This window comes from Microcaecilia unicolor, chromosome 12, assembly GCF_901765095.1.
Source record: "Microcaecilia unicolor chromosome 12, aMicUni1.1, whole genome shotgun sequence".
Lineage (NCBI taxonomy): Eukaryota > Metazoa > Chordata > Amphibia > Gymnophiona > Siphonopidae > Microcaecilia > Microcaecilia unicolor.
This window is the reverse complement of record NC_044042.1, coordinates 56,633,098-56,645,914: the sequence shown is the minus strand read 5'-3', so window position 1 is coordinate 56,645,914 and position 12,817 is coordinate 56,633,098. Positions and strand designations below refer to the sequence as shown.

Genomic DNA, 12,817 nt, shown 5'->3' with positions numbered 1-12,817 from the left:
TCCCCATAACTGTACAACACTACCATAGCCCTAAGGGGTGAAGGGGGGCACCTACATGTGGGTACAGTGGGTTTCTGGTGGGTTTTGAAGGGCTCACATTTACCACAAGTGTAACAGGTAGGGAGGGATGGGCCTGGGTCCGCCTGCCTGAAGTGCACTGCACCCACTAAAACTGCTCCAGGGACCTGCATACTGCTGTCAGGGAGCTGGATATGACATTTGAGGTTGGCATAGAGGCTGGCAAAAAATATTTTTAAAGTTTTTTTTTTTAGGGTGGGAGAGGGTTAGTGACCACTGGGGAGTAAGGAGAGGTCATCCCCGATTCCCTCCGGTGGTCATCTGGTCAGTTTGGTCACCTTTTTGAGGCTTGGTCGCAAGAAAAAATGAACCAAGTAAAGTCAGACAAGTGCTTGTCAGGGACGCCCTTCTTTTTTCCATTATCGGTCGAGGACGTCCATGTGTTAAGCACCCCCCAGTCCCGCCTTCGCTATGCTTCCGACACGCCCCCATGAACTTTGGTCGTCCCCGTGACGGAAAGCAGTTGAGGACACCCAAAATTGGCTTTTGATTATGCCGATTTGGGCAACCCTAGGAGAAGGACGCCCATCTCCTGATTTGATTCAAAAGATGGGCGCCTTTCTCTTTTGAAAATAAGCCTGTTGATGAGTTAAATCTGTCTCAGACTATAGAAGATGAATCTCTGGGAGTACAAACTGCTACTTTAATAGTAGACTTTGTCCTACAACCAGATCGTGATTGGATTCTAAATACTTTTTTCGTCATAGACAAGAATTATTTCTGAACTATAAAATTAAAGTTTTTCCGGATGTATCTAGACAAACTCAAAAAAGGTGTCAGTCCTTCTTGAAATTACATTCACATGTCCTCCAGTTGGGGGGAACTTTCTGGCTTAATTTCCCCTGTAAGTGTGTTATTAAATTGCAGTCAGTTAAATATGTTTTCTTTGAAAGTGATCATTTTGTGTCCTTTCTGGACTCGAAACAGAGCCCGGTCTCACCCCCTCTGTTATCAGCTCCTGTAATATCTACTCCGTAATATTATAAAGCCTGGGTGGTTCTTCCTTCACTTTTTTTTTCCTTTATCATTTTGGATATGCTTCCTTGAATTGTACCTTGCCTCTCTCAATTTGTGGACTTAAGATATAATTATCACTTATAAGAAATTGTTAATTATAATAATTTTCCTTTAAGGACTTGTCCAAACAAAAAAAACAGCACCATGGGCCTTTAAAAATGGAACACATTTTTAAAGGCCCATGGTGCTGTTTTTTTTGTTTGGACTTTAGTTTGTACTTCGTTCCCTCTCTTTTGTTATAACCTTTAAGGACTTGTGACATTGTTCTTTTCTGTTCAAGAATTTTTCTTTCTTGTGGAATGTATTGAAATTAGTAAAAATAAAAAAATGAAAAAAGATTGTTACTATCTTATTTAAGTATTGATTTATTTACTAGAATTTATTTACCACCTTTTTGAAGTGTACAGCGAGAAAAATCAGGACATACGTAATAGACAATTTCAACAGAATAAATATTTAACAGTATACATTATGGCACAGTTACAATGTCAACACAATCTCTCTATATAAAAAGCAACACCAACGTTCTATGAAGCCTCCAGCCGGAAGTGTGAAGGGGGCGAGATATCCGGTTTCCCTATGAGTGTCTGCCCCGCCCTCTCTGTAACACAGTCAGTGAAGGAAAACAGCAGAGCACGAAATCAAATCGCTGGCTTTGTAACAGTGAAGGACTCAGAGGGGGGAGGGGAGAGAGGCCAGAGGGCAGGGACACACACACTCCCACATGCACACAGAAGAAAACATTGCTAGCCCCCGTTTCATTTGCATCAGAAACGGGGCTTTTTTACTAGTATACAATAAAACATCTTAATGGGAGGGGAGAAACATATACACAGATCAGGCAGATAAAAAATAAGGAGACTAACGTAAAGAAAATACAAAGTCAGAAAATGATCTCATAGAGTGTAAGAGTGGTTAAGCAAGTTCTGCTGCAAAATGTGCAGCTGGTGTTAGTCATTGAGTGTGACTAGCAAGTTAGCTGCTTCTTTCATTAAAGGCTTGGGAGAAGAGTCAAGCTTTCAGATGCTTCCTGAAGTAGAGACAATCTTGCATTAAGCGAAACCTTTCAGGGAGTACATTCCAGAGTGTGGGGGCTACTCTGGAGAAGGCTTGTTTGTGGGTGTCACAGCATATCTGATGGACTTCATGCTGGGAGAGCTCAGTATTTTTCACATTGTTGGATTATTGAAATATGGGAATCACCTTTTTGATATGTTCATTTAACGGTAACTCTACCTTGTACCTGTTTACTTTGGTGTGATGATGAATGTAGTCCCTCACCACATGGTTACTTTTGTAGCTTTTATGGTTGAGCTTTTTTCAAGGCTTTTTAAATGAACACCTGATAAATGTATTCTAGGAGGTATATATATGTACTGTGTGTTTTTGGTTCTTTTGGGGATAAAAATTGGATAGTGGTCAATTTTAATATATTTACATAATTTGTCTGTGTTTTTTGCTTATGTTTATGTTATATCAAGAGCCTTATAAACCTTTTTTGCTACTGCTAATATTAAATTCTGTTTCACAATATATTTCCTTAGGCAAGTAATATTATAATTCAGTGAACACACCTGCACAAACATCTGTAATATAAAGAGTCACGTACAACAGTGTTGAGCATTTAAAGTGGCATAGATAAGTGATTTCTCCCTTCAAACCACTGGAGAAATTACCTTTAAATGGTCCTCAGCTGTAAACGCTCCCACATACAGGAAAGGATTTACTGCAGTTCTTGCTTTTGTGCTATCAATGTGTATGATAAAACCAAACTTGAGAAGGGCCCATGATAAAATATGTAAGCAAATATTAATCAGCATAATTTGCATTTATTGTACCTTATCTTCCAAACAGTATTTTAACACTCTAAATCAGGACTTGATTGTAAATCTTTTACATTTAGGAGCCATCCTAAAACTTTAGAAACCTGCGCTAAGACATTTCTCACAATACATCCCCCCACCCCCCTCCAAAGTTTACTGAATTTCTTTTAGGGCCGAGTTACTATGGCTGCTTTCCCACTCTGTGTCTATTTGAAAAGAAAGCTTAATAAACCAGGCCCTAGATGTGACACTCCTCAGTATCAACAGAAGCCAACGGCATCTTTCTACCCCACATCCAGTCCCTGATTGCTGCACCTGAAGCAAAAGCAAAGTTATTCACCTGTAGCAGATGTTCTCCGAGGACAGCTGGGTGACATCATCCAATGGAGCCCAGTGCAGACGCTAATGATACTTAGAACTTTCTTGCAGTGTCCCACCGCTGGTGCCTTCCCGCTCGACATGTGAGCGCAGGATTCTCAGTCATTTAAAAAGAATACAACTCCAACAGGAGGTGGGAGGATATCTGAGAATACTTGGCCTGCTGTCCTAGAACACCTGCTACAGGTGAGTAACTTTGCTTTCTTGGAGGACAAGCAGGCTGTTGCATTCTCGCTGCTGGGAATCCCTAGCTACCAGACTCACCAAAAACAACGCTAGGGATAAGAGGAACTTGAAACAATATGGCCTCTAAGTCAATTAACCTGAAACTACTTATATACTAGTTGTGAAGGTGCAGCCTAGAACTAAAGAAACCTGGGCCTAAGGGGGTGGAGTTGGATTCTAGACACCAACAAATTCTTCAGGATGCTGCCTGCCCAAACCTGCTGTCACGTCAGGTATCATGCTCAGAGCAGTAATGAGATGTGAATGTGTGGACAGATGACCACATTGCAGCTTTGCAAATCTCCTCTATGAAGGCTGACTTCAAGTGGGCTACCGACATAGCCATGGTTCTGCCATTATGAGCCTTGACACGACCCTCTACAGTCAACCCAGCCTTGGTATAAGTAAAGGAGATGCAGCCTGCTATCCAGTTAGAAATTGTGTGTTTGCCGATGGCTACCCTGATCCAGTTTGGGTCAAAAGAAACAAAATGCTATGGGCTTTAGTCCATGCCAGACAGAAGGCTAAGGCTCACTTGCAATCTAAGGTATGCAGTACACACTCGCCAGGATAGGCATATGGTTTGGGGAAAAATGCTGATAGGACAACTGACTGATAAAGATGGAATTCTGACACTACCTTAGGAAGGAACTTAAGGTGCGTGTGGAGAAATTCTCTATTGTGGTGAAACTTATTGTACGGTGGATCAGCTACTAGGGTCTGAAGCTCACTGACTCTGCAAGCTGAAGTGACCAAAGCACAACTTTCCAGGTCAAATACTTCAGATGATAGAAACCAAGCGGCTCAAAATGAGCTTTCATCAGCTGGGTGAGGACAACGTTGACATCCCATGACACAGTTGGAGGTTTGACAGACGACTTTGTTAATAATAAACCTTGCATGAAGTGAACAGCTAGAAGCTCTACAGAGATGGGTTTTCCTCCTACACAGTGATGATCAGCACTAATTGCACTGAGATGAACCCCTACAGAATTGGTTTTCAAGCCAGACTCAGAGAGGTGCAAGAGCAATTTTTGTGTAGGGCAGGTGAGGGGATCTAAGGCCTTGCCCTCACTCCAGACAGTGGACCTCCTCCACTTAATGGAGTCTTTCCTCGAAGCTAGCAAAATACGGGAGACTCCCTCCGGCAAATCCAAGAATTCAAATTCTACATCCAAGCCATGAGAGCCAGGGATTGGAGGTTGGGATGCAGAAGAGATCCTTCATTTTGCATGATGACGATCAGAAAACATTCCAATCTCCATGGTTCTTTGGAGGACAACTCTAGAAGAGGAGGAAACCAGATCTGCATCAGCCAGTAAGGCACAATTAGGATCTTGATTCACTGGTCTTGCTTGAGTTTCAGCAAAGTCTTCTCTATGAGAGGTATTGGAGGATACACATATAGAAGACCCAACCCCCAATGTAGGAGAAAGGCATCCAATGCTAGTCTGTCATGAGATCTCAGACTGAAACAGAACCAGGGGATTTTGTTGTTGAGATGAGTGGCAAAACGATCCACTGAAGGGGTGTCCCACTCTCGGAAGATCTTGCAGGTTACACATCTACTCAGTCTGCACAAATATGCTGCAACTACTGCTAGACACTTGGTGAATACCTTGGAAGCTGACGCGAGGCAAAATGGCAGGATGCAATACTGGTAGTAGTGTTTCCCTATCCGGAATCTGAGATACCTCCTGTGACTGGGTAGTATCGAAATGTGAGTATAGGCATCCTTTAAGTCCAGCGAGCATGGCCAATCATCTTCCTGAATCATGGGGAGAAAGGTGCCCAGGGAAATCATCCAGAACTTGACCAGGAATTTGTTCAGGGCCCTTAGGTCTAAGATGGGACAAAATCCCCCCATCTTTTTGGGCACAAAGATGTACCTGGAATAGAATTCCTTCCCTTCTTCCCCTGGTGGTACTGGTTCAACTGCATTGGTCTGTAGAAGGGCAGAGATTTCCTCTACAAGTTCCTGCTTGTGCCGAGAGCTGATGTACAATGGTCTTGGTGGGCAATTTGATAGACTTTGATGCCAATGCAGGGCCTAACTGCGACAGACTATTTGAACAACCCACTGGTCAGAGGTTACAAAGGGCTGACTTTGATGGTAGAAATTCAGCCTCCCCACTATCGGTAAGCCGTCTGGGACAGTTACTTTGAGTGTGGCTATGCTCTCCTGAAGCCAATCAAAAGCTTGTGTCTTGTTTTGAATGGGGTGCCGGTTGGGGCTTTTGAGGGCGAGACTGATGAGGCTGAGAATGCTGGGCATGGGGGTTCTGGGCAGAGCAAGAAGGCAGCAGAATCTTATGCCTTTGAAAGTAGTAGGGTTGCCACCTAGGCCCACTCGAAAACCTCCTAGAAGAGGAGGCTGCAGCTGGAGATTGCTGAGATAGGGTTTGGATGGATTAGTATGTTTCTTTATGAGGTCTGCAACCTTTTCTTCCTTTTCTCCAAACAGATTGTCACCTCGGCAAGAAACCTTTGCCAGTCTCTCCTGGACCGTAGGTTCTAGGTCAGAGACATGCAGCCATGAGAGTCTGCGCATCCCCACACACATGGCGGAGAGTCTGGATGCTATGTCAAAAGAGTCGTATGTACTCCTGGCCACATATTTTCTCCACTCCAGCTGCTTACTGACCAACTGACGAAGCTCTGCGTTCTGCTCCTGTAAGAGAGAATCTGGAAGACTTTCCCCCCAATTCTATAAAAGTCGCCAAAAATCGCACACACAAATTTGGGCACATCCCAATTTGCATGCGTAATTTCACTGACTAACGAGTTAATTAACACCAACAATTGGCTTTATAACAATTATTGGCACTAATTAGATTTAATTGGAATTTATGTGCCTAAATTTAAGCGTGGGATCTGTGTCTAAATTTTACGAGTTAAAAAAAGGGGCGTGGAAATGAGAGGGTCATGGTTAGAACGGGGATGTTTCTAGCATTTACACACACTGTTATAGAATAATGGGGGATTATGCACCCAATTTAGGCACATACAGTGGGGGAAATAAGTATTTGATCCCTTGCTGATTTTGTAAGTTTGCCCACTGACAAAGACATGAGCAGCCCATAATTGAAGGGTAGGTTATTGGTAACAGTGAGAGATAGCACATCACAAATTAAATCCGGAAAATCACATTGTGGAAAGTATATGAATTTATTTGCATTCTGCAGAGGGAAATAAGTATTTGATCCCCCACCAACCAGTAAGAGATCTGGCCCCTACAGACCAGGTAGATGCTCCAAATCAACTCGTTACCTGCTTGACAGACAGCTGTCGGCAATGGTCACCTGTATGAAAGACACCTGTCCACAGACTCAGTGAATCAGTCAGACTCTAACCTCTACAAAATGGCCAAGAGCAAGGAGCTGTCTAAGGATGTCAGGGACAAGATCATACACCTGCACAAGGCTGGAATGGGCTACAAAACCATCAGTAAGACGCTGGGCGAGAAGGAGACAACTGTTGGTGCCATAGTAAGAAAATGGAAGAAGTACAAAATGACTGTCAATCGACAAAGATCTGGGGCTCCACGCAAAATCTCACCTCGTGGGGTATCCTTGATCATGAGGAAGGTTAGAAATCAGCCTACAACTACAAGGGGGGAACTTGTCAATGATCTCAAGGCAGCTGGGACCACTGTCACCACGAAAACCATTGGTAACACATTACGACATAACGGATTGCAATCCTGCAGTGCCCGCAAGGTCCCCCTGCTCCGGAAGGCACATGTGACGGCCCGTCTGAAGTTTGCCAGTGAACACCTGGATGATGCCGAGAGTGATTGGGAGAAGGTGCTGTGGTCAGATGAGACAAAAATTGAGCTCTTTGGCATGAACTCAACTCGCCGTGTTTGGAGGAAGAGAAATGCTGCCTATGACCCAAAGAACACCGTCCCCACTGTCAAGCATGGAGGTGGAAATGTTATGTTTTGGGGGTGTTTCTCTGCTAAGGGCACAGGACTACTTCACCGCATCAATGGGAGAATGGATGGGGCCATGTACCGTACAATTCTGAGTGACAACCTCCTTCCCTCCGCCAGGGCCTTAAAAATGGGTCGTGGCTGGGTCTTCCAGCACGACAATGACCCAAAACATACAGCCAAGGCAACAAAGGAGTGGCTCAGGAAGAAGCACATTAGGGTCATGGAGTGGCCTAGCCAGTCACCAGACCTTAATCCCATTGAAAACTTATGGAGGGAGCTGAAGCTGCGAGTTGCCAAGCGACAGCCCAGAACTCTTAATGATTTAGAGATGATCTGCAAAGAGGAGTGGACCAAAATTCCTCCTGACATGTGTGCAAACCTCATCATCAACTACAGAAGACGTCTGACCGCTGTGCTTGCCAACAAGGGTTTTGCCACCAAGTATTAGGTCTTGTTTGCCAGAGGGATTAAATACTTATTTCCCTCTGCAGAATGCAAATAAATTCATATACTTTCCACAATGTGATTTTCCGGATTTAATTTGTGATGTGCTATCTCTCACTGTTACCAATAACCTACCCTTCAATTATGGGCTGCTCATGTCTTTGTCAGTGGGCAAACTTACAAAATCAGCAAGGGATCAAATACTTATTTCCCCCACTGTATATTTGCACCATGTTTCAACTGGTGCAAAAGGCCATGCCTAAAGTTAGGTACATTCCCAGGCATAAGCGCTATTCTATAAACCGTGCCTAACTTTAAGCGCGGCTTATAGAACAGAGATAGAGCTTTTTCCAGCACTGATATTTTCAGTGCCATGTATAGAATTCACCCCAAGAGGGTACTGCGGACCAAAGACTGCAAGTAAAGGCTTGGGTAGAGCTGGTAGAACTGGATGCGGACAATGAACACTGAGGCCTGAAAAGCCTTCCTCCCAAACAAATCTAGTGTCCGAGTCTCTCTACCTGGGGGTGCCATGAGTCCTGGCGCTCCTAGCTCGTTTGAGGGTGCATTCTTGGACCCATTACATCTTAGAACGGTGCTGCAGGCAATGGTAATAAACCAGTTGGATTACAGTAACATTGTTCTATTTGGCTTACCTGAATCACAAAGTCATCTCTCTGCAGTATGTACAAAATAAAACAGCTAAACTTATCTTAGGAGGCAGCTCATCAGATCATGCCACTCCATGTTTGATTAGATTGCAGACAAGAATTCATTTTAAACTTCTGATGTTTGTTTTCAAAATTTTGTATGGATTGATGGACCTTCAGTATGTCCCAGTATGGCAATGCTTATGTTCTTTATCTGGGGATCATCCGCAGCTGGTGCAAGCACCCTAGATGTGCAAGTGGTCTGTAGCTGCATCATCTATGCCAGCTCCTCCCTGAGCATGGCTTGAATCTGCTCATTGAAGGTAGGCATTGGCAAAGGTGGAGGAGCCAGGAAAAAGGCAGCCTGAGAAGGCATCAGTGCTGAAACGGTAGCGGGGACCTGACTGCCCAGAGATTGCACACCGGCACCTCTTCCAAAGAGGGAAAGCGCTCCTCCCAGTTCCAGCGCTTCTCAGGTACTGGTGATGCTGATGCCCTGGTGCTTCCGGTACCATTCATCGATGAGGACTACTACTACTACTTAACATTTCTAAAGCGCTACTAGGGTTACGCAGCGCTGTACAGCGCTGTACAGTTTAACAAAGAAGGACAGTCCCTGCTCAAAGGAGCTTACAATCTAAAGGATGAAATGTCAAGTTGGGGCTTATGCTTCTTTGCTTCCCCTAATGCTCAAAATCGTGGTTCTTCGGTGCTAAGACGTCAAACCCATATGTGCCCTTGGTGTTGGTCTGATGCTGACCGTTCCCGGGGCCTACTCTCAGCACCTGATATCAAGAGAGGTGAAATCTTGGCAGCTATCAAGGGTGATGCGTCCAGTGGCAATGTCGATGCACTGGTCTTTGAGGAGCCAAAAAGTTTCTCCTGTTTGACCTGCCATGCTCTCTGTATCCTCAGCTGCATTTTTAAACAGAAAGAACAAGAGTTAGGCTTGTGGTTAGGCCCAATGCATTCGATGCACCAAAAATGTGGGTCCATCATGGAAATCACCTGATTACATTGGGCACACATTTTGAAGCCACTTGGGGTCTTCAGGGACATCGAGAAAGAACTGTGGCCAAATTAAACTTCTCAACTGTGAACAGTAAAAAAGAGGCAGTGTTCAAATTGAGGTCAGTGCTCCAGCCTAAACAGCTTAGCTACTCGTGAAAATGAAAAGAACCTTAAGTTCCAAAAACACTATGAAAATTAAAGGGAAATGAAATAAGGAAAAAAATGAAAAATATTGAAAAGCAGGACAAAAATATTTGCACAGGAAGGCACTGTAAATGAGAGAGAAAATCATGCACTGAGTGCGAACACAATGATATGTCCTCCCTGCTCCACGGAAAAATGAAGACTAAGGAACCCACACTCGCGAATCGGCCAAGAAGGCACCAATACATACGAAGTGGGATGCTGCTAGAAGGTTCTGCATTAGTATTGCTAGTCAGTGTCCGAACCAGGCTCAGTAAGATGATGTCACCCAGTTGTGAGAATACAATGGCCTGTGTGTCCTCAGAGAATGCCTTTTTTCTTCACATATTATGATGGCCCAGGTCCCTAGTAAGATTTCTGTTTCTCTCTTTCTTCTGCATCCTGCCTTTACTCAGGCTCTTTCTCTTTTCAACAGTCCAAACTCCTTACCTCTAACAAATCAGCCATGTCTTACCCGCTCCCCACTTCCTAGGCATTGTCTCAGCCTACCTTCTCTCCCCAATTTCAAGGCATCCATTCAACCAAAAAGCAGACTTTCCATTGCTACTGCTGCTGCCAAAAATAGACAATGCAGCTACAGCTCTCATTAGGTTTAAGCAGTTTGGTGCACAAACTCTGGAGCACGTCTCTTATTCTCAAGTCTCCTCCAAACCTAATTAGAGCTGCAGTGGATGTCAGGAAGAAGCATTTTTTTCTTTTTTTCGGGAGTGGCAGCAAGAAATACTAGGTGTCAAAGTTCAATTTTTAAGCCCAATGGCAATCTGGGATTTGTTGAGTTTTGCTTTAAGTTGTCATACGTCAACAGGATGGTGGGTATTTTTAGGCCAAGTTTATGATATACCTGCGTTGTAACTTTTATAAAAGGACAGGATCTTGATGCTTCTGAATGAGAACTGTAGAGGCTACTGCAGTACTCACCTGAATAAAATCTGAAAAGCGCTTTTTACAAGTGGGACAGATGAAGCAACCATCGACAATGTGAATCGCCACATGATCTTTGAGCCCATCCAGGCGGTCAAAAGATTCAGGACAAAAGATGCAGGTATATGTTTTCTGATCGAGGTGGAACTTCATGTGGTTCTCCAGAGAGCTGCTGTTGAGGAAACCCTTGTTGCAGATTTCACAGGTCAGAGGGCAATTGCTGTCGTGCCCATGGAAGGTCAGATGCTGATCCAGTTTGTCCTTCTCACGGAATGCCTTCCCACACTGCAGACATTTGAACGGTCGGAAGGATTTGCGGATAAACAGATGCTGGAGGGCTGCATTCTGAAAAACACAAACATTCCGAACTGCTGAGTTCACTTTTCCATTCAAAATGTATTCATCGGATACCCCCAAGTCAGGAAAATAGAGCGTGAGAAATACTGGAGTTGCACTGCAGTGTCCTGATACAGTACTCCACAGCTGGCCTTTTGACTGATTAATTTCAATGCACTTTGACACACACTGTACCTGGTCTATAAAATGAACTTCTGATAGGCACAACATGGAAGAAAATGCTCATTCACGTAATAACCAAAAAAAACCCGAAATTATCTTTCATTATAAAATGGCTAAAATTTACTGTCGGGGGCCTGAGTTTGTATACTGCAGCTAAATTACGACCGCGGATCCCTTCATCTGTGGTGTACAAATAGATAGTGAAAAAAGGAGAATAAAAACATCGCAGAAAATGTCACACAGAGTAAGACTGGTAGTACTTTTTAATCAAGAATAAACAAGCCAAAGCAATGAGTATACTTGTTACCACCAGTTATGTGGTAAAGCGCGGAAAACCAATAAACCTACCTGCAGCTCCAACTAAGCAGGCAGCATTAGAGAAGAGAAAAATAAGCCATTATCAAATAGTCTGTCTCACTGAGGTCCTTAAACGACCAATAAGGAAATTTCTTTTGCCAGTCAATTAACTGGCTAAAATCTTTGTCCTATTTCTAATTTACCTTTTTAAAGCAAATTTGTGATCAAATTATACTGCAACAATTGCAGGATTTTCTAGTTAAGCATGATGATCTTGATGGTTTTCACTCTAGAAATGGGACCAAAACCTTGCTGCCATGCTTGACAAACTCTACAAAGATCTGGATTGTAATAATAGTATGTAATTGATGGGTCTTCTGGATGTTTCTGATGCTTTTGACACAGGTGATCACTATCTTGCTGAGATTAGATGAGTTTAGCCTATGATCATCAGTGCATTCTTTCAGCCATTCTTTACTGGCTGCCTGCAGCTGGTATGAACGAGCTACAGTGTCTCTGTATGAAAAATACTGTTCAAGGATTCCTCAAGGTTCCACATTATCTGCCATTCTTTTTAACATTTATCTTTGTCTCCTTTATGCTTTGTTGTGTGAACATAAAGAGGGTAATTTTATACACCTATTTTATGGGAGCCAAAATGTACCTATTTTAAACTTATTTTGTGAAGAAAAGTAGGCATCTCCTTTTCTTTATAAAATACTACCGTAAGTAACTGAAAATGCTCCTTAATTTAAGATGTGATCACTTACACCAGCAATGACCATGCCTACATTTTGTGAACATGTGCATAAATGATAGTGTTATACAATTAATTTGTATATTTGCACACTCTGTCCATGTGCATACCACAGTGAAAGTACATGCCATCAACTAACAAGCAGACTTTTATGCCGGACACTTTTTTATAAGAAGCCTTTTATGCACTTAGGGTTGTAGATATCAATATGGGCTACTGTTAAGACAGGTTATTTTACTAATAACTCATGCTATTTTAGATCAGATCCCATTTTATGCAATGAGACCTAATTATTAATAACTGCGGTTAACAGTAAAATAACATCATCTTGATGGTAGCCTACACAACTTCCCCTCTAAATCTCCCACTTAGGGTGGTAATTTATCAACATGGGCTACTGTTAAGACAGGTTATTTTACTGTTAACTCAGGGTATTAGTAACTAGGGGCCCTGTTTATTAAGTCATGCTGTAGGCACGCTAGTGCTTTTAGCACACACTAATGCTAGAGACACCCATAGGAATATATGTCTCTAGCGTTTATTTATTATTTATTAG

General features: G+C 43.0%; 1 protein-coding gene across 1 annotated transcript in view; it reads right to left on the bottom strand.

The window, feature by feature from the left end:
* The window catches only part of PRDM10 (PR/SET domain 10), a 221,294-nt gene that overhangs the window by 62,517 nt on the left and 145,960 nt on the right, over positions 1 to 12,817 (bottom strand). Inside the window, 1 exon segment of the mRNA XM_030221158.1 lies at positions 10,686 to 11,033. Within this exon segment, the coding sequence (XP_030077018.1) occupies positions 10,686 to 11,033 (348 nt within the window).